The sequence below is a fragment of the Echeneis naucrates genome, chromosome 17 (assembly GCF_900963305.1).
Source record: "Echeneis naucrates chromosome 17, fEcheNa1.1, whole genome shotgun sequence".
Classification (NCBI taxonomy): Eukaryota; Metazoa; Chordata; class Actinopteri; order Carangiformes; family Echeneidae; genus Echeneis; species Echeneis naucrates.
Genome location: NC_042527.1, coordinates 9873087 through 9899102, shown reverse-complemented (window position 1 = coordinate 9899102; position 26016 = coordinate 9873087). Strand labels below are relative to the sequence as shown.

The 26016-nt window shown below is 42.5% G+C and overlaps 1 protein-coding gene across 1 annotated transcript in view; it reads left to right on the top strand.

Moving 5' to 3' along the window:
• The window catches only part of lingo3b (leucine rich repeat and Ig domain containing 3b), a 33124-nt gene extending 7456 nt beyond the window's left edge, over positions 1-25668 (top strand). The window contains exons 2-4 of the mRNA XM_029525378.1: positions 16419-17028; positions 17296-18039; positions 18217-25668. Coding sequence (XP_029381238.1) covers positions 16474-17028; positions 17296-18039; positions 18217-18786 — 1869 coding nt within the window. The 5' untranslated portion in view covers positions 16419-16473 and the 3' untranslated portion in view covers positions 18787-25668. The remainder of the gene's footprint in view (positions 1-16418; positions 17029-17295; positions 18040-18216) is intronic.
• Positions 25669-26016: the final 348 nt, after the last annotated feature.

Sequence of the window (26016 nt, the reverse complement as noted above, 5' to 3'; positions counted from 1 at the left end):
TGTAAGACTGTAGCCAAGACGGAGGTGAATCTCAATCCCACAGTCACTGACAGTGATAGATGCATGCGCTCTCCCTCTGTGTGTGTGTGTGTACTCACATAATGTCTGTCAAAACAGAAGGCCTTGTTGAGTGAAGTCTCTTGCAGCACTTCTCCCCTTCCTCAATAACGTCGTAATATTCTGTATTGTGATTAAATCTGGGGCAATGCTTAATAAGATTTGTGGTATTGCCACAATCCCTCACCATCCTCCCACACACATCGCATTCAGCGGTGTCACTGCTGCTCTGGGAACTAAAAAAGTTTCACACAAGGTTACCTTTACACTCAGCCCCCATATCTGTTCAGACATTAATTTATAGAGCTGTAGTTCTTAAATGTTCATGACATGCGACTGGAGAAGAGTTCCTATCAACTAATTAGTATTTCAAAAGAGAAACTCAATCCCAAGTGAAGTGCTGGAAACAAACGTGTGGGACAGATGTCTTATATAGCTAATGCTATGTAGCCAAGACTTCATATCCGCCATGTGGATGTGTCAGAAAACAGCGTGTTTTGTCAACATTTGTACAGTAGGCTACATGTTCGGGTGTACCAGGGCGGTTGACAGTGCGTCGCCTAGCAACGCTGCCTCTGAAATGTCTGTCAACTTCTTTTACGTGGAAGCTAATGCCCACCCAGAAGCTTGGACGCTGTCTCCACAGATATTTCAGACTGGTTTTATCTGCTTGTGAACTATGAGTCATAAACTATACTCAGTATTACCACTGTTTCTGTTTCCTTAAAAAAAAAAAAAAAAAAAAAAAACAACTGTAAAGAAATCAAGTCAAAGCAGCAGTTCAGATGTTCACATTCAGTGATTTTGGCATTTTTTATTCACATTAAACTTCTGCTGCTATGAGAGTTATTTGTTTGGGTGAATGTAGATGGACAGATTTTCTGTAATGTCCTTCAGCACTGACCTCCTATTCTGCACACACACACATTTTGCTCTGAGGGAGCACAGATTCAGACATTACTTCTGCCTCACTGCTATACAAACGGGCTTGCAGAAGCCTAGGGAAAGTTCACCATTGGTGTGTGTATATAAACACAGGCATTGGGGCGAGCACACATGTGCATCGCCCTCCCTGTAGGACTGCAGGCATGTGGAAGTCACTTGGGGATGCCAGCACAAATGTGTCGCTTTGTCCTTTATTTGTGCCACATATTATAAAGAGGCCAACTGATGAGTCACTGTGTAGATACAGTATCCATTAAGGTTTCCGTGGAGCTAAATGTTAGCCACCTCTTTAAAATGAAGTCACTCTTTGCTTGGCCTCGCCTCTTCTTTCACAACAAAACTGCATCGAATTATGTGCTCAATTGAGTGTCGACCTCTGTGTGTTTCACCAGTTTTATATCAGTCTGAGACTTATTACCCTTGAGCAAGGCAGCCAGGTTTTTTATTTCGCATTTGAAAACAAATCCCAGAGAAGAGACACTGCATTTAGGGAGGCTGCAGATTTCTTTCATTCCAAAAGTAGAAGAGAGGGAGAAAAGGAGGGCAGCAGCTGCGTTTGTGCATATTAGCATGTTCATCTACATTCCCAGAGTTAAAGATAGTGATGAGCAGATAGAAAATGTTCATTAAGTTATGGTCTTGCGTGACTTACTCTGTGGTGCTGTATGTTCCCTGAGTCAGTTTGTTTCAGCAACATGTAAAAATGAACGTTATTTTGGAGAGAACAAAGGCCTGTTGCAAGTTGCTTTTCTGCTTCTTTGTCATCTTGTTTTTTTGTCTGTAATTCATGCAGTGCATCGTTTCCCGATTAATCAGATGAGTTCTGTTGGACAAGTTTCCCTGGGATACTATAACCCCAGACAGAACATCCCTGAAACATTTTATCCAAGAGAAATCAAGAAAACAAGCAATATCTGCATAGAATATGAAAAGTTCACTCCTGAAGTTGATGTGTTGCACAGACCTGGGTGGGAATGATTACGAAACTTTAGGGAAGGGACTTTCAAAAAATCCTTGCGGTCGGGAGAACCATCAGTCTTGTGAAACAACATAATAAGTGTCAGTTTGTGAAACTTTCAAAGCCACTTAGTGTGTCAGTGGAAGAGTCCCTCTGCCTTTATGGCTGTCTGGGCCATTCTACCTCTGTCAATGGGGAATAGCGTGGCACTGTGACATGAACTCTCACCTGATTCAAAATGATTCAGGCCCGGGGCAGTAAAGACACTGAGAGACACTTTTTAGTTGTTTTCAGTTGAAATGATTTCCTTCATAGCAAGACATAAAACAGAAAGCCAAGAGAAAGTCTTTTCGGTTCAGTTGGACTAACAATTTTTTAGAACTCACTTCTTCTAAAAGATAGATCATAAATGGACTTTAAGAAACCACTCATAACAAAATCTTCTCCTATATTCAGACCAGGTCTGTTTGTGTGAACCTTTTTGCATTTGGTTCATTCTTTTCCTTTTTGGTTTCCCCTCTCAGCCCGTCAGCTCTCCCCACTTTCCCTTGACACTGGGGGTAATATGCTGTGTCAGCTGTGTGTTCGTGTGTGGATCTTTTTTTGACAGCAATTCAAATATGGTTATTTATTTCAAAACTCTCTGCTTCCTTTCCCATTTGAAAGCCTCTTTTCCTCCAGCTGCTCCTTCCTGTGTTTCATACTTGTTTCAAACTTTCACCTGGCCTGAGGCGTCCACCTCCCTACCCCCAGTCCTTCCCCTCCATCCATCTTCTACCGTTTTTCTGTTTCCAGGTCGCATGAGCTGCTGGGTGAGTGCGGGATCACCCTGAACAGGTCACCAGTCCATCACAGGGCCAACAGACAGAGACCAACAACCACTCACACTCAGACCTACAGAAAATTTAGAGTCACCAGTTAACCCAAACATGATGTCTTTGGACAGTGGGAGGAATCCAGAGTAGCTGGAGGAAACCCACAAAGGCATGGGCAGAACATAAAAACGGCACACAGAAAAGCCCCAGGCCGGGAACCGGACCTGTGACCTTTTTGTTGTGGGGTGACAGCGCTAACCAATAGGCCGTGCTTGCCCCCTTCCCCCTCCTCCACCTTTCCTTTTCGACATAGAGTCATGAATTTATTATGCGAATCAAAATAGAGCAATGGCTCTTTGTCCCTTTCCCTGCATGTCATTGCTCTGGAATGAATTATTCAGCCACTGTGGTTGAAATTAGGATCATAAAAAAAGGGGGAATTATTTCAGATCTGCACTATTCAGGCTATTTCCGAATGGTGATCTGTCAGTGCCTTTCCCACCGCTCTCACTCTTTCTTTGTGCCTCTCTCTCATTCCTACTACCAGTTCATTTGCCATCAATTGACGATAGTGCAGATTCTTCCCTGTCTTGTCTGTCCTTGGGAGGGACTGCATACTAAGCAGATGGGGTATAAATTCAGCCTCATACTTTGTGTGTTTGTGACTTTGTATCAACAGTATATGATTAGGGGAGTGTGCTTTCATCAGTGTGTGTCTGTTGAGGTGTGTGTACTTGTGTTTGTTGATAGGGTCATGATGGGTGCCGTTTGGCAGATTTCTGATTAATAACTGATGGCTCAACATGCAACAGTTTCCTCACCGGGTGTCTTGTTATGGAGCACTTGCTGTCCCACTCCGACTTGGATTCGATTTTTGCATTCAAGATGTAGAATGACAGTAGTTGAACACCTTTTAACAAGTACGACAAGCTCTCAGTTTGACTTTTATGACTTTCTGGAGAGAGGTAAAATGCTTCGTAACAGAATTGTCTGTTTGGGATGCAAAATGATGGTGCTGCAACTTGAGTGGCAGGCGATCTGATACGCCTTCAAAGGGTACAATGGGGGCCACTGGGCGGTCAACCACCAACACATCTCTACATGATCTTCATGTGGACAAAGCACAGACACACTGTGCGCACATAAGGTCAATCATGCGCTCGGGCAGACACACATAGATGCAGACGCACAGTTGAATGATTATTACTGCTCTCCTGGGGCATCATTGAAACTTTCAGCTGTGACCTCCCTAAGAGACGGGAAGAGAGCAAGATGAGCATTTGAGAGAGAGAGAAGGAGAGAGTCCTTGAATTTGAACCGGTTGCTCCTTGGGGACAATTCCCATCAGCTCTTAAATGATACAGCTTTCTTTAGCTATAAAGGACCCTGACTAGTTAAATATTCTCCCAGGAAAACGTGCCCACCATCACTATCTTTATTGAATAAGAATCATTTGATGAAACAGTAGCAAAGGGTTTCTCTTATTTGAATTTAGCACTGGATAATGGTAATTACGCTTCAGTGGTAGTGTTGCCTAAAACTCAGTTATCAACCATCAGTAATGTGATTAGGGCTCCAACATTACCATCCCCATGGTGGTGTGTATTCTAGTGCAAATTACTGTTTTAGTATAACTAACTCAGTTATGAAGGCAGCATGAACGGCTGTGATTCTTTCTGATGTTTGAGTGAGATGCATCATTTTTTTTTTACCTTGGAAACAACAGTTAACACATTTTGCCACGGAGTCCATCAGCAGCTGTTGTGGGCTGATCGCACAAGCCGCCACCGCAGATGGAGTTTGTCTAGATGTGCTGGAACTGCAGATGTTTCTGAGCTCATTTTCTCTTATTTGCTGCTGCGATGCTGGGGAATGTTTTTTACCGTTCATGTGTCCCATCTACACTTCAACTCAAGGTGACCCAGCCAGCCAGCCTGTAAATCATGCAAAATGTTAAAACTATTTGGTATTGATTATCTTGGAGAATGGTGCAAAGAAATTTATATTTTGGTCTGTGCTTCTGTAAAGCTTTTGAAAAGGTGAAAAGGTGCTTATGCATTTCATAAAGGTGTAAAAGATGTGCAAAATGTGTGTACATACATATGAAGTTGCAGACATCAGTGGACTAACAGAAGTTGTCATGGTGCTGGGATTATCAATCTGCAGCCCCAACCGTGAAATCCACCTAAGCCTGTCAAACTGCTCCTCCTCCAGAGCGCTGCCTCTTTCTCTGGAGCATCCTCCCTTCCTCCTCTTATTTATTTTCCTTTCTTGTGCATGTGTTTTATTTATCATTTTACCTTCTCCTCACTCCTCCAACATCCCTTTTGTTCAACTCCTTTTATGACCTTTCCAGAAACTTGCTCCCTTGTGATACCGCTCCTCCTCCTCCACCTCCTCTTTGCTGTAATGTGTTTCTATTCACCACCTTGCTCTGCAGTCTTTACAAAGGCTTCGCAACCGTGTGTGTGTACATATAAATGTGTATAAAGCTGCGTGTGTGTGAGAGAAAGAGAGGGGATAGTTGTCTTCCTCTGGGATTCCTGGTGCGAAGAGGATCCAGGAAGTGCGATGATCACCTAATGCCCTGTGAAGCACCCTATTTTTACACACGCCAAGATGAACAGCACACACACACACACATACACACACACACACACACACACACACAGTATATTGCTGTTGTACAATTCCAAACTGAACAGTGTCATCAGTGCTCAGGGATTGTCGGTTTTGTTTTCTCAGTGCAAAGGATTGAGCTCTTTCCTTCACATCCCCTGTTTCTTTTATTCTTCATCTCCATCCTTGTCACTCTCCATCTCTGTCCCCTCCCCACGTCATCCATTTCCACATTTTTTTCCTTTTGCAATCACCTCCATTTCTCTATCTTTCCTTCCCCCCTCTTTCCATCCTTTCATCCTCACATCTGAAACGGCAACAGCTGCTCCTATTGGTTGCACTGGCAGAACAGACAGCCAATGAGCTTTTGGGCTAACAGGGTCACCATTACCCATGAAGCAGTGCAATTATTCTGCTGTCTACAGCACTACCAAGAATCCATATGCAACGCTTTCCCCCATCATTGTACCCACATCACACATTTTCATTGGACGTGGACATCCTTCTGGGCAAGAAGCCACAGCTATTTGAAGCCGATGGATGTTGAGTTCTTTATTTGATTCTATATATAAAATAAGACAGTGCTGGAAAAGGTTTTTGCATTCAGTCAAAGCTGTGTCATCGTAAATTCTTCCAGTGTGAATACAGCATCATGCTGCTCTTCAAAGACTGGGAAAAGGAAAGCTGTCATACTCCCCCCATTCCCCCTCAGTCTCCCCACAAGCCACTCCGTTTCTCACTGTTTACTTGCCACACTGTTATATATTATATATTTGTACCACAGACCAGTCAGCCACTCGGCTGTACAAATGGCACATGGGTTTCATCTTTTCTCATGTGAAAATGTGGGGCCTTTTCAATCACTAGAATGCCACTGAAACTATTTTACATTTTGACACCTTGTGTTATAAACCGAGGGTGTTTAAAATAATACATTCCAGGCTTCAAGCAGCCTCTCTTCATCTCTCTCTCTCTCTCTCTCTCGCTCCCTCTCTCCCTCTCTGGCTTTCTCTGTGCATCTGATTGAGCATCAGGCCTAATTTGCATCACTCAATTCTCTCTACTGTGGAACAGCTTTGACCTTCCTCCATCATTAGTGACAGAGTGAGACTCACTACTGACCCCCCAACACCCCCAACATCCCCACACCCTGCCTGCTCTTTTCCTCCTCTTTTATCCATCATCCTCACTACATTCCTGTCCTCCATTTCCATCACCTCCACCCTTGATGCCCAAATCTGTCCATAGCTCACATTGCATTTATTATGCTGCTCCACGCTAATGTATTTCAATCTTCTCCACTATCTTTTCACAATACTTCTGTATCCATCGCATTCATGATGGTATATGGAGGAGGCGTCGGCTGTCTTCTGCTTTAAATTCCCTGTTTGGCTTTCACCTATCTAATGAGTTGGAGGATTGAATTAATTTCTTTTCTTCTTCAGACCAAGGGGATATAAAAACAAACTTCGACTCTTCACACACACTCACACACACATTTACTGGGCTGTGCAGGTTGAGAAAGGAGCCATTGCCTTTCAGGTGAGAAGTCTCCTGGGAAATGTTTCCTTTGCAGAAATCGCCCTGCTATCATCAAATCTGCAGCTGCGCAATTGGCACAGAGCACAAGACGTGATTTCATTTCCCAATGACCAACCCTGGGGATAACCCCACCATTTTGATATCAGGAAACTCATTAGCCTTTCCAAAGGAAATGACACTCCTGAAATGAAATGGACTGCAGAAATGAACTCCTTTCATATCCCATTTTGAGCCCAGGCGTCAGAGTTGTGATGACATTGTCCCGTTTGCATGGAGGCGGCATTTGTCTTCTTCTGCAATGGCGAGTCCACATTCATCAGCACGACCGACAAAATGCTGCACTGATGTGTCGTAAGAGACAAAATACTCTCTTTTTATTGAGGTAATAACACCAAATAAGGCTGAGGGTGCTTACCAAAGTTTTCGTAGCGTGTGTGAGGTAATTAATGAGTCATTTCAATCCACACCATGAAAACGGCTACAGATCCCCAAGGGGCAAGTCTAATTCAAGGCTGTTCAGCCACTTGTCATAGTGTGTGTCAGTCAAAATGAGCGGTGTCTGCATGCGTGTGTTTTTATTTCTCCCCTTCTTATAGGCAGGTCAAGTTTGATTAAATGAACATTATCACTGTGCTATTCTTAACGCTTTCTCTCTAAGTTACTAATGGTATAATAATCTCTGCACTCGCTGGTTAATCACACCACAAACAATAAACTAAACACCACACTAAATGTTTTCCTCAATACGTTCATATAAATCCATGTAAATACAGGCTTATTCACATACACACACACGCACAATTTGTGTAGCTCCAGCAGTCTATGTACAGGACTTAATAACTTGTAAGTCTTCTGTCTTCCTACCAGTTGGCCGGTCTCCAAACGTCTGATCTCCAGAGCAAGTTCTTTATTGAAAAAAACCCAATGGGGCACGTGCAGTGCTGTATCACACGGGCGGAAGTACATGCAATTCCAAGGCATCACACATCTCAACTTAGAGCTGCTAATTATCTACATCGTCTGCAAGAAGAAATGGGCTCTATAGGGCTCTCATGTCGCTCCAACCTGCTCACTAATGAGGACCATCAAGAGTAATGGGAAAACACTTGTAGTTCCCATAACTGCTGGATGTACATGAATGAGGTTCAGATGTGTTGCCAAGGAAAATCTCCCAATTAGAGTAGACATTCTTGCACTGTCTTACTTCACTTGTGAAGAACATCCAAAAAGAATTTCCTTCTTCTACAACAGTTTTTGAGCTTCTAATGCTTTGCTTTCAAGGACGTGCCTGTGGAGTTACTGTACATGGCAGCAGCGTGTATATACAAGTCAGTCAGAGCTGCCTCTGATATAAGTATTTTTAGCGTTTAAACAGACTGAGTGATTTAGTGATAATGAGAGGTTGACTTTAGCTGGGATGTAAACCAATCTGTTCCACTTTTAGCCCTGGTATGCCACTAATGTCTGCCAACTAAGCCCAAATTAACACTGCGCTATTACAACGCTGTGACCCCTGACCCTCCACTGATCATGTGACCTCATTATAAGTTGGAGAGGAAAGTGTGATGTCATGCGTTGGAAAAAGTGTGCACGGGTTTACTGTGACTGAATTCGCCAGAGTCAAATGACTAGTTAAAGATTTTACACCTGAGCAGAGGTCATGTGGTTGTAGGCGAGGTTTGCTGCACTGTGTGTGTCCGTCTGTGTGCTTTTCCATCAGTCTGTGCTCTCAGCATGTGTAGCCATGTGCTCAGGTTGGCGGCAGAGAAAAGCAGGTCAAAACACTGCAGGATGTAAAAATCATCAGAATAGCGACACTAATTAACTGTGCAAGACCTTCCCTGAAACAAAAGGATCTATGTTGAGTAAAGATGAGGACTGATTGATACTGACTGTGCCTTGTTTTTCAAAACATAACATTCTGGATGAGTTTAGCTGTGCCTTTAGATCCACCGTCAGCGGCAAAGAGAAATCACACATTTATGGTTTCAGCCAGTGAATTGCACTGTGAAGTGCACTGAATGAATTTTGAACAAATAGACTTTAACCAACCCTTAGATGTCAGGTTTACCCCTGAGTTGTTTGATTTGACAGAAACACCGCAGACACACACACAAAACAGGAAGAAATTAAAATATTCATGCATTGTGCAGTGTGCATGAGTTATCATGTCTTCTTCAGTGAAACACGGATTTAAGTTTCACAGCGGTTGCCCAAAAGCAACTAAACTCTCACACTTGTGTGTGTACGTGTGATTTTCTTGAACTGGGTGTCGTGTCAAAACATTAACATAATAGCACTCTATTCTGTTCTCTATTTTCAGCTGATAGTTGATGATGGCATTATTATTATGATGGTTTATGTTTGGTTTCGTTTGGACAATCATTGCAATCATAAAGCATGTTTGTCTTGTTTTGATTAGTCTACAACAGATTACAACATACTAATATTTCTACTTTTTTTTTATTAAAGATTGAAAACACCTGGATTGAAAAGACTCACGTTTATATTTAGATTTGCAACTGTAATTAAATTCAGATTGGTAATTTTGCCAAATTTTCAACAATACATCAGTCAGTCCATGTCAATGTGTGTTTGTTCCACATAAGACAGCGATGGAAGGCGACGGATGGGACACATCAGTGTCATACATAAATCATAGATGTTTGTTCTGCTTTTGAAGAGAACAAACATTGTTTGAAGTGATTCTCTGGCTGCTGCTGCTGTGTTTTATTTTTGTTTTTCCCCTTAAATCTCACTGTCTATATTTATCATGACTGTCAAATACAGGACATTCCTCAGCTGTCAGATTATGTTCAGAAAGAAAGAAGAAACAAAGACAGAGGGAGAAGCAGAGAAAGCCTGTGTGTGTGTGTGTGTGTGTGTGTGTGTGTGTGTGTGTGTGTGCACGCATGTGTAGAATTCCACTTTAATTGATTTTATATGCAGGGGAGATTTCACACAAAGATTGAAATATACATGCTGTGAGAGATGAGAAACTAAAAATTCTCCAGCTCTTAGTTTTCAAATCAGGAATCCTTTTGGATCATTTTAATTTCTTTGAAATTGCCAGTTATGACTGTAGCCTGAGGAACGTTTGGTATCAACTGCAGCACAGTAGATGGTGCTTTGTTTCCACAGGTGGACAGTGAATGTGGTCTGCAGTGAGCTCAGAGAAAATAATTACAGCACAAAAAAACTCCATGCACTCATATGATCACTTCAGAGGACTGAAACATGCCCACACGCACGCTTCATTGATGTTTGTCATGGATTTGATGAATGGGACTGTAGAGCACTGTTGCTCATTATAACAGAAAGAAAAACAACAAAGCTTGCATTGAGTGGGAGCAAAATGAAGCGAGGAATAATGTAACATCAAACATCAAAGAAGAGAAGCAAAAATATATTTTGTATGCATGTTTCTCAATGTGCATGTCTCATGATATAAAATCTACCAATCAATTCCATGTAGGAATGGCAAGAAGGGCTCAGTCCTCACCAAAGGGGTGCTAGATACATGTTGTGAAGCAGCCGTTCTTAAGATAATGGTTCACTCCGAGACCTGAGCATCAACAACACTTTTGGATCACGCATCTCATTATTGTCAGCAATTTTAGTTATGTTATATTTTATATGTCTGAGGATCCTGGAGGAGGCCTGGGAGTATGCCCATCCGGTCTACATATGTTTTGTGGAGGCATATTACTGGGTTACTGGGTACAGTTGAGGTGGTGAGGTCATCTGGTCAGGGTACCTGCTGATCGCCTCCCTTGGGTGGTGTTCCAGGCACGTCGGGCTGGGAGGAGGCCTCGGGGCAGACCGAGGACCAGGTGGAGAGATTATATCTCCCCACTGGCCTGGGAACGCGTCGGGAGGTGGTTGAGGTGGCCACAGAAAGGGTAGTCTGGGGCTCCCCGACCCTGGATGAGCAGATGAAGATGGATGGATGCATATTTCTTCATTTACCTTGGCCAGTACTGAGACTTTAATATGGTAGTAAATGTTAAATATGTCGCTTCACAAACCAAAATATATGTATATGGGAATTTATTGATAGAATGTTTTTGGCAGATCTGAGGGCTGAGTGTGAATCGCACATTTTCATTCATTCTTTTGACAGTTTTTTTTTTTTTTTATACTGATTCAGATTTGAGATTTGAGACCTCAGTAGTTGACCTATTTTCATAGTAATAAAATTTAGAGCAGGAAAGGTAAACTGCATATCATTTAATAAACATTCATTGATGACATTTTATGTATCAGGCGCTTGTGATTAATCACAATGAGTAAGTTCTGCTGCACTGACTGGAACGTATGCAGACTAAAGCGATCACTGTCATGGGATTTTCCAGTCACACTTCATCCCTTCCCTCAGTGTTGCTGAAGTTCAAAGTGAAAACATGACACAAACACATACATGTGGGCACACACACGGATGAGGCAACCTTTCTGGCTCATCTCCTTTCTAATCCACTTACCGTTGTCTGCCTCCTACTCACACACCAACCTAGACAGCTCCTGCATGAATTCAGTGTGTGTGTTACAGCGTTAAAATTATTTTTAGTAAAATGAAAGTAACTTGTTTTCGATGGTGTGATGTTTGTTGGAGAAATCATTTGAGAACTGGAAGAGTCTTTCGCCATAATGAAGAAGAATACGTTTATATATTATTATAATTTTTTGTGCGGATTGTGTTGTTGAGCCTCGGTGGCTGTCAGACATTGTTCTTGATGTGCTGTGCATGATGCATGAGTTTGGCTTTGGCTTTGATGCCAGTAGAGAAGTGAGTCTGGAGTTTGGCTTCCCCATCTCCTGCTGCGTTTTGCTAACAAACTCTGACTGCTGGTGTTTTGCTTTTCTGCACTGCTCAGGAGAGATTCAGATGTATTTCAGTTCAGAGAAATCACAAAGATCTGTGAAGTATTTTAGGGATCACCAGGCTAGAGGGAACAGTACAGTAAAGTAGGATGCTACGTAAGTCAGAAAGTGTCTCTCTGTTAGTGAAATATCATCCTCTGCATGAGGAGACAGTCATCAATAAGGCCTGATGCTTCTTGAAACAATGAACTGTGTGTGTGTGTTTGCGTGTGTGTGCGCTCTTGCTGTGCTCCAGACTCAGTTGTCAGGAGAGTATGAAAGGATTGAGACTGGCAGTGTGGATATGATACCTTACATCTTCAGTTTAACAGCTTGTCTACTCAGTGTGTGTGTGTGTGTGTGTGTGTTCATTGTGGTCTATATTAATCAAATTTATGAGAGAATAAAATTGTATTTATTTTATTCTCTTAAGAGCCACTTTATAGTTTTTAACAATTTGAAGTTGACAAGTAAGAGGAAAAGTTCAGCTTTGAATTCACAAGTTGTGCATTTTGTTTACAGCGTTGATGGAGTTCAGTCATGTAAAGTTCAGTAATTATATTTTCTGGCAGAGAGTGTACTTGTTAAAGTAGGTGTGTCTTTTTCAATTCCATAATTTTCCATCCATCCATGAGGTGAAGCTGTGGTAGGACTGGATGGCACACAGAGTACCATGCCTCTTAGTAAGCTGTAAACAGTCGAAGTGTCTTTTACGTTTCATGCTGCAGCTCACTGAGCAGATGTCAGCCTGAAAAATGTTCTTTCATCGTAAATGTTTGGTTGTCGTTAGCTGTCACGATGGTCATGAAGTAAACCTGAAGTTTGTCAATGTGTTCGTAGTCTTATTGTTCTTGTTTCTTTTTCATTTATTTATCTCAGCGATCCTCGTCCAGATGTTCTACGTCTCCAGATTGTGAGGATCTGTAAAGAGCTTCCCTAAATGATCTTCTGATGACAGTTTTCTTTGTTTTCATCAACAGCTTCTGTTGGGCTTTTTCATGTCCTCCGAGTGTTTAGACTTTCACTTGGAGAAAAGACACAAAGAAACATAATTTTAGTTTTCATACTTAAAATACTCAAAATAAACGTTTATATTTACCTGGACCTGACATTTCTTGTATGGCCAAACTGAGACTTTGCAGATTTAATCAAAACATTATTCTTCCTCTCTCTCTGACAAACACACAGACACACATCCCCCTTGAAAGAGCTGCTAAATTATATTTCATATTTGACTTGGGCTTAAAATGGAGTGACTACGCACAGGCTTAAAACTGGGTTTATAGCTACTTAGCAAAAGTACAAACTGTCAGCTTTCCTTTGGAAGTAAAAATGTCAGGTTTGCACCTCAGCTTGTTTTCAACAATAAAATGTGAGAGCTTTCTTGAATAACCTGCTCATACTACTCCTAATGAACTGCTTATACATCACTGTTGGTGAATCGTATTTCTATGAGGTTTTTATTGTGTGTGTGTGTAGATGTGAAGTTGTACGTGTTTGTGTGTGAATGAGAGGGGGAGTGTAACAGAAAGCCAGGGAAAGCTTAGGAGGGCTGGATACAAGAGTTGAGGAAAGCCATGCTCTGATGGCCAAATATAAAGGCTTATAAAGGCTACCAGTCAGCATGGATGACCTATTTACAGTCAGACATACTGCCTCACAAACACACAAATACACCAGACAATGCCCACAACCTTATCTTATCTCCACAGTTTTTTAAGATGTGTCTTTTCGTAGCCATACTGGTTTTAATCACACTAACCACACTGTATAAATCAGGTGAAACAACGGGTGTATGAGACATCTGGCTGTGGTCATCAATGCTCCAATGATGTGTGTGTGATCGAGCAGGTATGTGATATCTCGTCCCCCAACATCTGTTCATTAGGTCAGCAATCAAAAGGTGAGTTATTTTTAGCATCTGTGCTGATTCCTTCCCCATTCTTCCTCCATGTTGTCCCTGGACAACCGGTCTGCCACTGCTGCTACCTTAACATCTGCCAGATGTTGATTAACAGCACGAATAATGGATTTTGGGACCCCTGCTGTAATTTTGTGTGTTATGGCTCTCCAGATGTAGCGACATGTTGTAGGACCAGCCCTGTGCTCTTTTATTTTCCAGCAGAATATGGAAGCAGTCAGATGCACAGAAGGGCGCAATCTGGTGATAAAACCACCTGCTGCAACAATAATAGAAAAAGCTGTCCTCTGTATTTGGCATGGATATGGGAGAAAAGTGTATTTATTTGTCTGCTCACCAGATGATGTGCAGACTCCTCTGGGTCTGTGTATTTGGTGTGTGTGTGTGTGTGTGTGTGTGTTTTAAGGATCCCCGTATGTCCTTGAGTGAAGCAGCGTAGACCTTGTGTGCCTCAAAGATGTCAGTGCACTGATTCATGCTGCGACTCTGCCACTGACCCATAGAATAACTCTCAGGGGTGGAGACTGGTTGCATCTATCACAGTGCAGAGGGGCTGGGCAGATGTGCACTGAGACACACACACACACACGCTATAATGACAGAGAAGAAAATCAAGAGTGTATAGCCTTATCTGTCTGAGCATAGCAATGCTTTGCTCAAAAGTTTTGAGGGTTCATCATCTGGACATGATGATTTGCTGCACAAAAGTTTGTGCCAGTGCAGTGAGTGGATTTGAGATATTTCAATGAACATTGTAAAGTTTGACCCCATTAGAAATGGAAGGCCATAAAGGTCTGTTCTAAATTTGGGGCCAATCCATGCAATAATTGAGACTCTGAACCACAAATGTCAAGCTCATTGCAGCACCTGAGAAGTCAGCAGGTTATTAGGATTCATGAACAGTTGACTTGATATTTTAATCAAGGCGGTGTACCAACAGACGGACAAAATGGCCACTGTCACCAATCGTAGAGCCATACCTAAAGGTGTGGGAAGAGGAAATATCATCACGTCACTGCTACAAAGGTTTCCCTTCCCCAAATTCAGTTTGACTTTGTTTTATAAATAGCTTGTCATTTCAAAACATCTGTATAGCCATGTTTGTTTTTCAGATCTTTCTGTTCCTCTCCTGGGCTCTATTCCACGGAGACACTGAGGTTTGCTGGTGTTGTTGTGGTCATGATGAGTTGTTGCTGGTTGACAGTGCGAGGCTGGGCTGTTGCTCAGAAATGGGTCAGTTTGCGCAGCAGTCGGCACAGCAACCTCTCTCCGCCTGCGTTTTGTCTCTGAGCAAAAGGAGAAATTGTGCCAGATTTCAACCAGATCCTTCAGATATGAGAGCCGTAAATAGTGTTTTTCCAGGCCTATCGAAAATGGTGGGATTTATCCACCCTGAGGCTTAGTAGATGACACACAATCTCTGCAGGTTTTACTGCAGTTTGTCGTGTGTGTGTGTGTGTTGCTTCTATGTGTGAAAATATAATGATTGCGCAAAGAATTGATGTGTGCAATCATTTAAATTTAGCTTTAATCCCATTTCATCCTGTTTGATCCCATTGATGCCGAAGCACTGAAATAGTCATATGTGATTAGGTGTTCAAGAGGCTATTTTCTTAATCTAACTTGCTAGAAAGAGAATTGGGGTGAAGCCCGAACTGTGAGGGAAACAGATACTCCTTTTATCTGTGACTTGTCCTCTGAAGACTTCCCGTTAAGCACAAACCAACACATATTATTCATCTCTATTACTTTTCTCCCTTCCAGTGCCAACATTAGATTGCATTTTAATATGATGCTCCCTGGAAATTATGATTGACTGTATTCTTTATCATTTCCATCTCATCTGCCAAATAAAAATCCAAGTAAACAGCCAGACATTCAACTGAGTATCTGGAGTATCTGGAAAACAGTTTGGATCAAACAAAACAAAGTTATTCTCTAAATTATTCTATAATCCTTTCCTGACTACTGGATGGACACTAAGTAGCGATGCAGGTCTGATGCCAGGTGCTCCTTGACTGTATCTGAGACGAAAACAGTGCGTGGGAGAGATGACAGGTTGCCTCAAGGAATGTTAAAGCCCAAGTGATTCATCTCATCTTTGTGCAAGGAGGACCAAAACGATTTTTAATTCATACCCAGAAAAATGCCACATCCCACACACACTGGCATCATCGCATACCTGATCAGACATGACAATAATTTGACTTGACTACGCAGTGATTCAAACACCTTATTCTCCTTGTGCGGCGAAAGGCACGGCAAGCGTAGTTGAGTTCAATGTGTGTTTACGCTCGCTGGTAATAAATTCATTGTTTTTGTCAAAATAGAGCTGACGCTTCGGTGCTGCAAGAGCAGAGGAGATGCGACGTGGGTGAATTCAGCTGAAGCTAGAAGGTTCCACTGCCCCAGCTCTTCAACTGAAAACACAGATGAATTGCCGAAAAGAAAAATTATGTTAAATATCTTAGAGGGATCTGTGTTCTTGTAATGGGGTCTCTTCGGTTGTATTTTAATGCCGTGTCGTTATCGCTCAGATCTCCAGGGCTGTCAGTACAATGTTACTTCAGCTGTCGGACACATGGATAATTCACAGCCATGTGGATGTAATTTTTATGAGCCTGTGAGATAATGGATGAAGGACTCCAACTTTATTCACTCTTCTCTCTCTGCTTCCACTTCCCTCCCTCTCCTCCTGTAGGTGTGTGGTATACTGACCCTGTCTGCGACAGGCGAGGAGTCAGAGGACCAGGGCCATGATTGGCTCTCCTGGCCCTGGTGGGCATGCCTTTGAGCCATGTTCAAGAGTGTGGCAATGGGTCCTGGCTGCATGTCTGGTTGCCGTGATAACCTTGACGCTGCCAGGAAGTAGCCAGGCCTGTCCGCCACGGTGCGAGTGCTCGGCTCAGCTGAGGTCGGTGTCGTGTCAGCGGCGACGGCTCACAAACATCCCAGAGGGCATTCCCACAGAGACACAGCTCCTGGACCTCAGCAAGAACCGGCTTCGCTGGATACAGGCAGGTGACCTGGCGCCATACCCACGACTGGAGGAAGTGGACCTCAGTGAAAACCTCATCGCCACATTAGAGCCCAATGCCTTCGCTACCCTCCAGAGTCTGAAAGTGCTAAAGTTAAGGGGAAACCAGCTCAAGTTAGTACCCATGGGAGCCTTTGCCAAGTTGGGGAATCTGACCAGCTTGGACCTGAGTGAGAACAAGATGGTGATTTTGTTGGACTACACTTTCCAGGATCTGAGGAGTTTGAAACATCTGGAGGTTGGAGACAACGATCTGGTTTACATCTCACATAAGGTAAGCATCTTTTCATTAATTTATGAACTGGAGACTTCATTGATCTCACTTTATTTTAAACAAATCTCAGAAGTTTTGGAATGACGCTTGAAACTTGATATTTGTAGAATAAACTCTGAAGTGTATTATACAGGCCTCGTATTGGTTTGTATCATACTGATGAGCCTATAAGTTTGGTCTGGTGAAAACACACTTTCTTTAGTGTGTTTGTGCTCACAGTAACATTGAACATTCATATCTAACTCCTCTGCCCCATGTGTCTTCCAGGCATTCTCAGGCCTTCTGGGACTGGAGGATCTCACAATAGAACGTTGCAACCTGACATCCATCTCTGGCCAAACACTGTCCTATCTCCGCAGCCTGGTCACTCTTCGCCTCCGTCACCTCAGTATCACTGCTCTGGAGGACCAGAACTTCAGAAAGCTCTCCAATCTGAGGGGTCTGGACATTCATCAATGGCCTTACCTCGAGTATATCTCCCCGCTTAGTTTCCAGGGCCTGGACCTCCACTGGCTCTCCATCACCCATACCAACATCACCTCCGTCCCCTCGGCCTCCTTCAAGAACCTGGTGCACCTGACCCACCTTAACCTTTCCTACAATCCCATCACCACGTTAGAGCCCTGGGCATTTAAGGACCTGCTCAGGCTGAAGGAGCTCATCATGGTAAGCACAGGGTTGATGACAGTGGAGCCTCATGCCTTTGGAGGCCTACGGCAGATTCGAGTCCTCAACTTCTCCACCAATGACCTGCAGACTCTGGAAGAGGGCTCCTTCCACTCTGTCAACAGTCTGGAGACGCTCAGAGTGGATGGGAACCCCCTGATGTGTGACTGCCGTCTGTTGTGGATCCTGCAAAGACGCAAGACCCTCAACTTTGAAGGCAGAATGCCAGTGTGTGCGGGGCCAGTGGAGGTGCAAGGGGTCAGCCTCAGCACCTTCACAGATTCTGCACTCTTTGATCATTTTACGTGCCAGAAGCCTAAGATACGCAACCGCAAACTGCAGCAGGTAACGAAGATGCTACTGCTTCTCTTTCATACAGCAACCAAAAGTTACTGAAGTTATGCTAACAGCCTTGATAACCACTTAGAGTATTCTGTAACAAAGCCAAGTGTTGGTTTGCATATTCTTCTTTGCTCACTGACTTTCCTGAACTCCTTTCCTCCTCTCCTCCACCACCCACAGGTGATCGCTCGTGAAGGCCAGCCAGTGAGTTTTCTGTGTCGAGCTGAAGGAGAACCTGCACCTGCTATTGTGTGGATTTCTCCACAGCGCAGACGGATCACAGCTAAGAGCTCAGGACGCATCACTGTTCTCCCCAGCGGCACCCTGGAGATCCGCTATGCCCAGCTTACTGACAGCGGAACATACATCTGTATTGCCAGTAATGCTGGAGGCAATGACACCTACTTCGCTACGCTCACTGTGCGTGGCCAGCCGCTTGACGCCGCTTCAGCCTTCTTTCTCAACCGCTCGCTGTACAATGGCGAGTTCTTCAACGACACAAATATGAACAGCACACGCGTTTTTCTCAAGTTCACCTTGGACCTGACCACTATCTTGGTCTCCACGGCAATGGGTTGCATTACCTTCCTGGGGGTGGTCCTCTTCTGTTTCCTGCTGTTGTTCGTGTGGAGCCGGGGTCGTGGCCAACGCAAGAACAACTTCACAGTGGAGTACTCTTTCCGGAAATCTGAACCCGCAACTGGAGGTTCCTCAGGAGGGACCAGGAAGTTCAACATGAAGATGATATGAAACAACGCAGCCAGGGGTCCCTCGGGGGAGGCATGAGCACGTCCCAAAAACGTGTTTGACACACACAAACGCACACAGCCACTGACTCGCAAAGAAGTTTGAAAGCCCAATGTAAGCTCCCTTCAATGGCTCCATTCAAAATTGAGCATTTACAGCAAAATTGGAGCCGTGACTTGTTTTGGTTTGATTTGTGAACGAGAACAAAATTACCCTCATCTCTCTGCCTCTCAGTGGGTTTTTTCAGCATGTTGTGAAAAACATGTTTGAATGATGCTGTAAGTATCAGCACTGATAGATTTGAAAACACTACTTTTCATTCATGCTTGATCAGGATAGAGTTAAGATCTATGTAACATAAGTTGTGAATTGGCACAATTACTGAGTTGTGGTATGCTGGTAGTCTTTACTCCCAGTCACATTAAAGAGGAAATTCTCCTAAAATGTTCCCTTTACTGTACTCTGTGCAGTCTGGGATTTTAAGAGGAAAGTAACGTGAGGAGACCTGACTACCATCTATTTATAAGTAATTACCTCGTTAAGAGTCATGCATGCAGACCTGCAGAGTTAAGTTGTAAATGTCTAAAATTTTAAAGATGCTTTCTATAGAACATTAAGAACAGCTGATATCTAGTCTCAGCGCAGTTGAACAGTGAGAAAGATTATATTGGGTCAAACATTTAACTAATATCATCATGTAATTTGTTTAGAATGAGAAAAAGTTTAATTGAAGTTGAAAGTAATCTACTTATAATATTTTGCAAGGAGGAACAGATTTGGATCATTCACATAAATGATAAATAGACAAACAAAACATGATTTGGCCCTGTCTTTTTTCGAATTTGCGACAATGTAAGCTGTGTGAGTTTGGGACGAGCACACTAGCCATGAGTTGCTGTGGCTGCCTGTAGTCAAAGGGTTTGGTTAGGAAGTCAAACCCACCGGACACGGGCCATTACAGTAACCATTTTGCAACCAATACAAGCGACAGCAAGGGGACAGGGCTGGTGGCCACAGGAGGGTTGCTCAGTAGAATAGGAGGGAAAAAGGAAGTCAATGTGACCTCTGCTTTCCCTCCTCTAGATCATACGCTCTTTCATCAACAGGAGAGGAGCGAACCACTGGCCTCCACCCTACCTGGTCCCTGACCTACGCTGTGTTGGTGTACGCCTGACCTTCCCAGTGCTGCCAGGGGGGAGCAGCCTGGAGTGTTGGGCCATGCTCAGAGGCAGGCAGAGGACACAAAGTAACACAATGGAGGTGCTTGCGTTACATCTACACGATCATCCTTGTAGTGTATAGTACCTTTTCTCAGGAAGAGTAAACCTAACTATCAGAGTGAGTGTGACCACACAGTTACTCTCTTAAAATATTACATTCCACTGATACTGTGTGTAAAACCATAGAGGCAAAATTCATTCTCCAAAGGAACTGTACAAAGCCATAGTGTCTTTAGATGATTTTTTTCTACAGTATTGTGTGCATGAATCAGCTATATAATAATAATAATTGCCACTGCCATCTTACAAGCTGTCAGAATGATCACAAGACCATCTGCTGTTGCTGTGCTTGCATAAAGTTGCACAGTATAACACACACGCCTTCCCACAAATCCAACATCAAGGTTATTTGAAATGGAAGGAGCAGCATTCACAGTTAGAAATGAATAAACATGCAATTTGGCAATGCAGCAATCACAACATGTGACGATGAGTGCTCTCTCTCTGTCTCTGAGGCGGTTGGTGTGCGAATGTCTCTGCCCCCCTAGCCCAGTGCATCCCCCCTCCTCAACCCCACCCCACCCTTCCACCCCCACTGGGTCCTCCTTTGGGAGGGGTCCCTGGCTGGAGACCGAGGATTCAAATGTAAATGAAGTCGTGTTAACCCTACCCACACCATGTGCATCGTATAGTGGAGAGTAGTACTGTGGTTTTGAAAACAAAAAATATGATGAAAAACTTTATTTGAAGTGTTCTGTTGCTTGTCCTCCGTTTAATTTAAATCAGCTGTTGTTCTCAGTACCCTTTTCACTGTTTACTGTTTCAAATCTCCTTGTCCTCCATGTGGGACTGTTCTGTTCTCAAGACCCAATAAAGTTCACTCAGACTGTATGAAAGCCATTCACCTCTCAGTTGTCCGCTGAGGCCTATAGAGCATTACAAAAGGTTAAATCTGAGGTATTTCGAAGTTTAAATTTTGGCTCATCATATTCCTGGGTGCTCAGCCTCACTGTGGCTCTTATGTTTACACTTCCCAGCTGTTTTCCTCCTGTATGGGTTGACAGTATGGAAGAATTGGTCCAGATGTGGACCTAGCATCTGACAGTAAGTCTGTAAGTGTGCTGAACTTCTGCTGTAGAACCAGATGCACATTGAGCCAGAAAAATGTTCAATATATTCACCTGAATAATTTTGCTATTTGAGCAAAAGATTCTTTTTTTTGTTGAAAAACTATTCAACTATTGAACAAATATTCAAGATTTTTAATTACCCTTTACCAGAATCAGCAATATACCTGAAGTGCATATGTTAACATTATGCTAGCATAATCAAATATTACCAAATTAGTACTATTTAGCTAGTACTTGCATATCAACCATTTAATGTCCTCATGATGAAAAAAGCTATGGAAAAAATTTTTCTTTGCATTTTTCATTTCCTTGGGGCAATAATAACAACAAAATAAAAAAAAATTCAAGTTTCTAAAATATAGCCCTCTACCAAACAGTTGAGATGACACTTCATGGTAAATGTATTCAAATACATACACAACCAAATTGCTGTGCAGGACATTAAAGGGTTAATTTGACAAAATCTTTTAATTTATATGCAGACATAATCACAGATGCATTCTAAGAGGCAGATTGTTAACATGTGAACATGGGGGTTACAAATAGAGCTCAATAAAATAAAAGAAAAGTTGGGACCAGCTGATCTAAACATATTTATAACACCTTTTAAAGAAGAGCTTCTCTCAGGTGTGAGAATGCCTCAGGCTCTTGAAACTTTTGCTAAATATCCTGCAAACCCCATTTTTGGCTCCTGTGAGAGATGATGCAACGTTAGCTTCTGTGTCCAGATTAATAACCGAGCAGCTGTTAAAGATTCATGAGGCTGAAGGAGAATAGATTAACAATGTGTCAGTGACCATTTTGGCTCGCACAGTGTTGAGAACAGGACATTGCCTTCATGGACATTTCTTCTCCCCAGGCTAACCCGTATGTGTTTCCATTCCCTGGTATTTATCTTTGGAAACTAGTTTTAGAAGAGAGTGAGTGTCTGTAATGCTTGTTGATGGTGTTATTGTGTAAGCATCAATCACAAATATAAGCATAGTTGAGAGTGTGTTTCATTTTATTAGCTTCTTCCCCTCCCTCTCTTTACCAACCTCCTCACCTCTTCCTGTTCCATGTCTTAACATTTCTGACCCGTATTGTCCCTGTTCACAGTATTAGGCTGGAATATGGTTGTGTGGTAGTAGACACGTGTTCTGTGAGTCAGTGTTATCGTGTTATGACTTGTTGCTCCATTTGATGCCATCCAATATGGAGCAGTGATTGGATCAGTAGAGACAAAGATGAAAGGGGTGACCCAGGTTCCCAATAAAAAAAAATAAATAAATAAAAAACAGAAAAAAATAGTGCCCCCATTTCACACCCTATTCATTTGCGAAGGACCATTTATGGAACTTTCCAGCTCTGCACAGTACCACTCTGGATCGTTCTCTGGATATGAAATCCCATGGACTGGACTCTGTGTATTTTCTCTGCTGATATCTTGTCACACTTTCACCTTCAAATGTAGAAAGGGTGGTTGGGTTGTGTTTTTGTGATGAGCTGTGAGCATACACTTGCGTCTGCCTATTGTAGCTCATTTAGACAAGTAAACACTCTATTGTATACTGACATCAATGTTGGTCAGGTTTGAAAACAAGCACTTAAATCTATTCAAGCTCCAAGAGCACTTAAAAGTTGGAGACATTTTTTTTTCCTGAAGTGAAATGCTCTCTGAAATCATTTATCCTCTCCCTTCCAACCTAAAAATCTTCCCAGAGGCTTGTTGTCAAAGTTTGTTAGATCATGTTATATTCAATTTCAATATTTCAATTGATATCACAAAGACTTTGCCAAACCAATCCTCAGCAGCTTTCCTCCAAGAAAAGGTCCCAGTACTCTCAGCTCTGAAACCAAGCCATTGCCTCAGACTGGCTCCAGCTGTTTGTAGACACCAGCGGCGCTGAGCCTGTTCCACCACGATTCTTGAGAAAGTAAGCTGTGCGGTCCTATAATTTGTCATAGCCTCAGGATGGTGTGCTGTTTTCTAGACACTCCATTCACCACAGCTGCAGTAATCTCACTGTCAGTGATACCTTTCATTGGGGAAGTCTTTAAAGATGGAGACTAAAATAAGACAGATCCTCAAACACTGATAAACATGGCACCATTACCAGCAAAGCTTTATTTTTCCTTTTTTTGCAAGATCGTTTTAATTCCTCAATTGAACGGGCGTTTTTTTCTCTTGCTGAATTTTTTGTGTAACCTTCAGGACTGCACTTCTACAGCCTTGAGTCACAATTTCTAACCATATATTAGCTCCAAATAAATCAATCTCTTACTCCAAATCCTAAAGCTGCTCTTTTGATTGAATTAGACTCGAGTTGAATAATTGGAGCTGAGAGGAGTGCTAATGGGATGACGGAGAAGTGAGCTCAGCTGATTGGGTGATTACTTGGCTTATTAGTCTCATTTCCATAGCATGCCTCTGTCAGCGCTGGGTGCCATATGAAAACTGGATGCTGAATCCTTGATGTTCTTTAAGATTTTTACACATCTGCTCAATAGAAATATCACAGTTGGCAGATTCCTCTAACTGGACAATGATTTGATAATACAAACAGCCACATTCTGGTATTCAGGACATTTAGCAGAGCGTTGGTGTAGGATTATCTGAACACACCATAGACAGACAATTGGCTCCATCTTAACCTTGACCAGACAAGTACAAGTGCTCCCCTTTCTTCGTGGTAATACTGACCCCTAGTGGTCAATGGGAGTAAGAGCAGCAAATGGGACCACACTGTTGTCGCCGTATGTGGCGGGAAAACAAACCAACAACTCTGGGTCTCTTACAGTGCAACACTAAAGAGAGAAAATTGACTGTTAGCTTCAAAAATCAGTGTGTCACTGATTTTCTTATAGCCATAGGGCGACCTCCTCGCCACTCTGGGTGTCTTGGCGCAATATTTTGCTCTCAGGCACCTGTGTGGGAAAAGGTGTTATCAGGACAGGCTGTTTGATCTAAAGCAACAGTGATGACCTGGTTTGCTGGTATTCAGTCTGTAGATTAGAAAAGTACTTTCTGATGCCCCCACCAGTCTCATCACCAACATAACAAATAATAAGCGACTATGAAAAAATGTCACAGCATCATTCTTTCTCTGTTTATGATTGAGAGCTGATCGGAAAATGATCGGTTCCTCTCTAGAGAACAATTTTTCTTTCTTGTGGTCTTAGCAGGTTTAATCTATGCATGCCTTTTGTATAGAGTGATTGGTCTTGCCAACCTCTCACCTACTGTACACTTGTATGGAGAGCTATGGGTGCCACACTTGCTGGCCATGGGACTGGTTGAAACAGAATGTTGTCAGAGCAATTGTGACCATTAATGTCTTTTGAATCAAGTACAAGAAGAAGCCAGGCACAAGGTATCTGCACCTGCATTCACTATTTAAAGTGCACATCCTAATGAGGAAGCACTTGTTTACTTGGGATGACTGTCCACATATCAATCCACACACAGAGGATCACTTCCGATATGTGAGCTGTATGTAATTGATATTCCAAGCAGGTTGCTGGGACTGATCAATTCTGTATGGGGATATGATTATTAATGGCATACCTACATTGATCTATCGTGAACCTTTTCACTCTCCCAGAATGCATCTGGAGTAGGAGGAGGTGTACAGAGCTCTCAAAGACCTGGTGGGCACTCATTCCTAGGTTTCTTCATTACCTTTATAAGAACAATTTCACCTTTTCCTCTGTTAAGAACGAGATGGTGCCAGAATTCAACTTTATTCTCCAGGTCTGAGTTGATGAGATGCTTTTCCACCTCTTCCACTCTCCAGAAAGGGGCAGCTGTCATTGATAATGCTCTGTATTTGTTGGAGTCCTCAAATGGAAATCACAGATGTGTTTTCTCAAATTTGGCTGGGATCAACCTATACCCTCCTTCCTCTTTCTGTCTCCTTTCCTCCCTCTCTGTCTCTCTCTGTCTGTCTCTCTTTCCCTCTTTCAACCTGGCACCAACCTCGTTAAACATTTCAGAATATTTTCCATTGATCGCCCTTACTTTTTGCACTAATGCAGATATTTCTCCTTTTTAAAGCAGTTTTACTGCCTTTTGAAACCTAGGAATGGGTGCTGAGTGCTCCAGTCAGACGCAGAGCAAATGTAAAGACAAGTTTTTTTGCTTGTCAAATGATGACTCACAATTACAACTGTTATAAACTAAATACAAAATTTGGACTTTTCCTTTTTGTCTGGCTTCACAAATGCCTACCTGAATTGTTGCATTTATGTTTTGGATGTGTGGATCCTTGGATGTGAAGAACAGAGACTGTACATATTAGGTCTATTAGCCATATCACGTCATCTAATCTGTAGACCTCCTTGCCATGTCTGACAGAGGAAAATGACTGTTGAACTGTAAATAGTGTAGGTATAGTAACATATGATTTAACTGCTGTGTCTTTTTTCCAGGGATCCCCATGTTTTGCTCAGTCCCATGGCTGCTTGGTCTCAAAGGGAGGAATAAGATAAGATAATATACTTGTCTATAGAACACACATGAGTTATTTTTTATTTCAATGTATGTTTTATATACTGTCTGTCTTGTAAATTAACTCCTTTTTCATCATAAAAGCATGATGTGACTCTGTCACCTGTGTCCTGTGTCCCTCCTTGTCCTCTGCTTGTATCGATTGATGTTAAAAAAAATTCAGACAGAGGAAACAATGATATAATAACACTCAGGCTGCAATACATACAGTATGTAGTAATAGAGGACATTCAAAAACCAACCATGAAAGCATGAACCCCAAAGTTTCATATATTGAATACCTAAGACATTGTGGTAAACACAAAATATACACACAATATAAAAAAAAAAAAATAAAATAGAATATTCGACTTGTATTTGAAACTTTTATCATAATTGACAAATCCCATCTGTT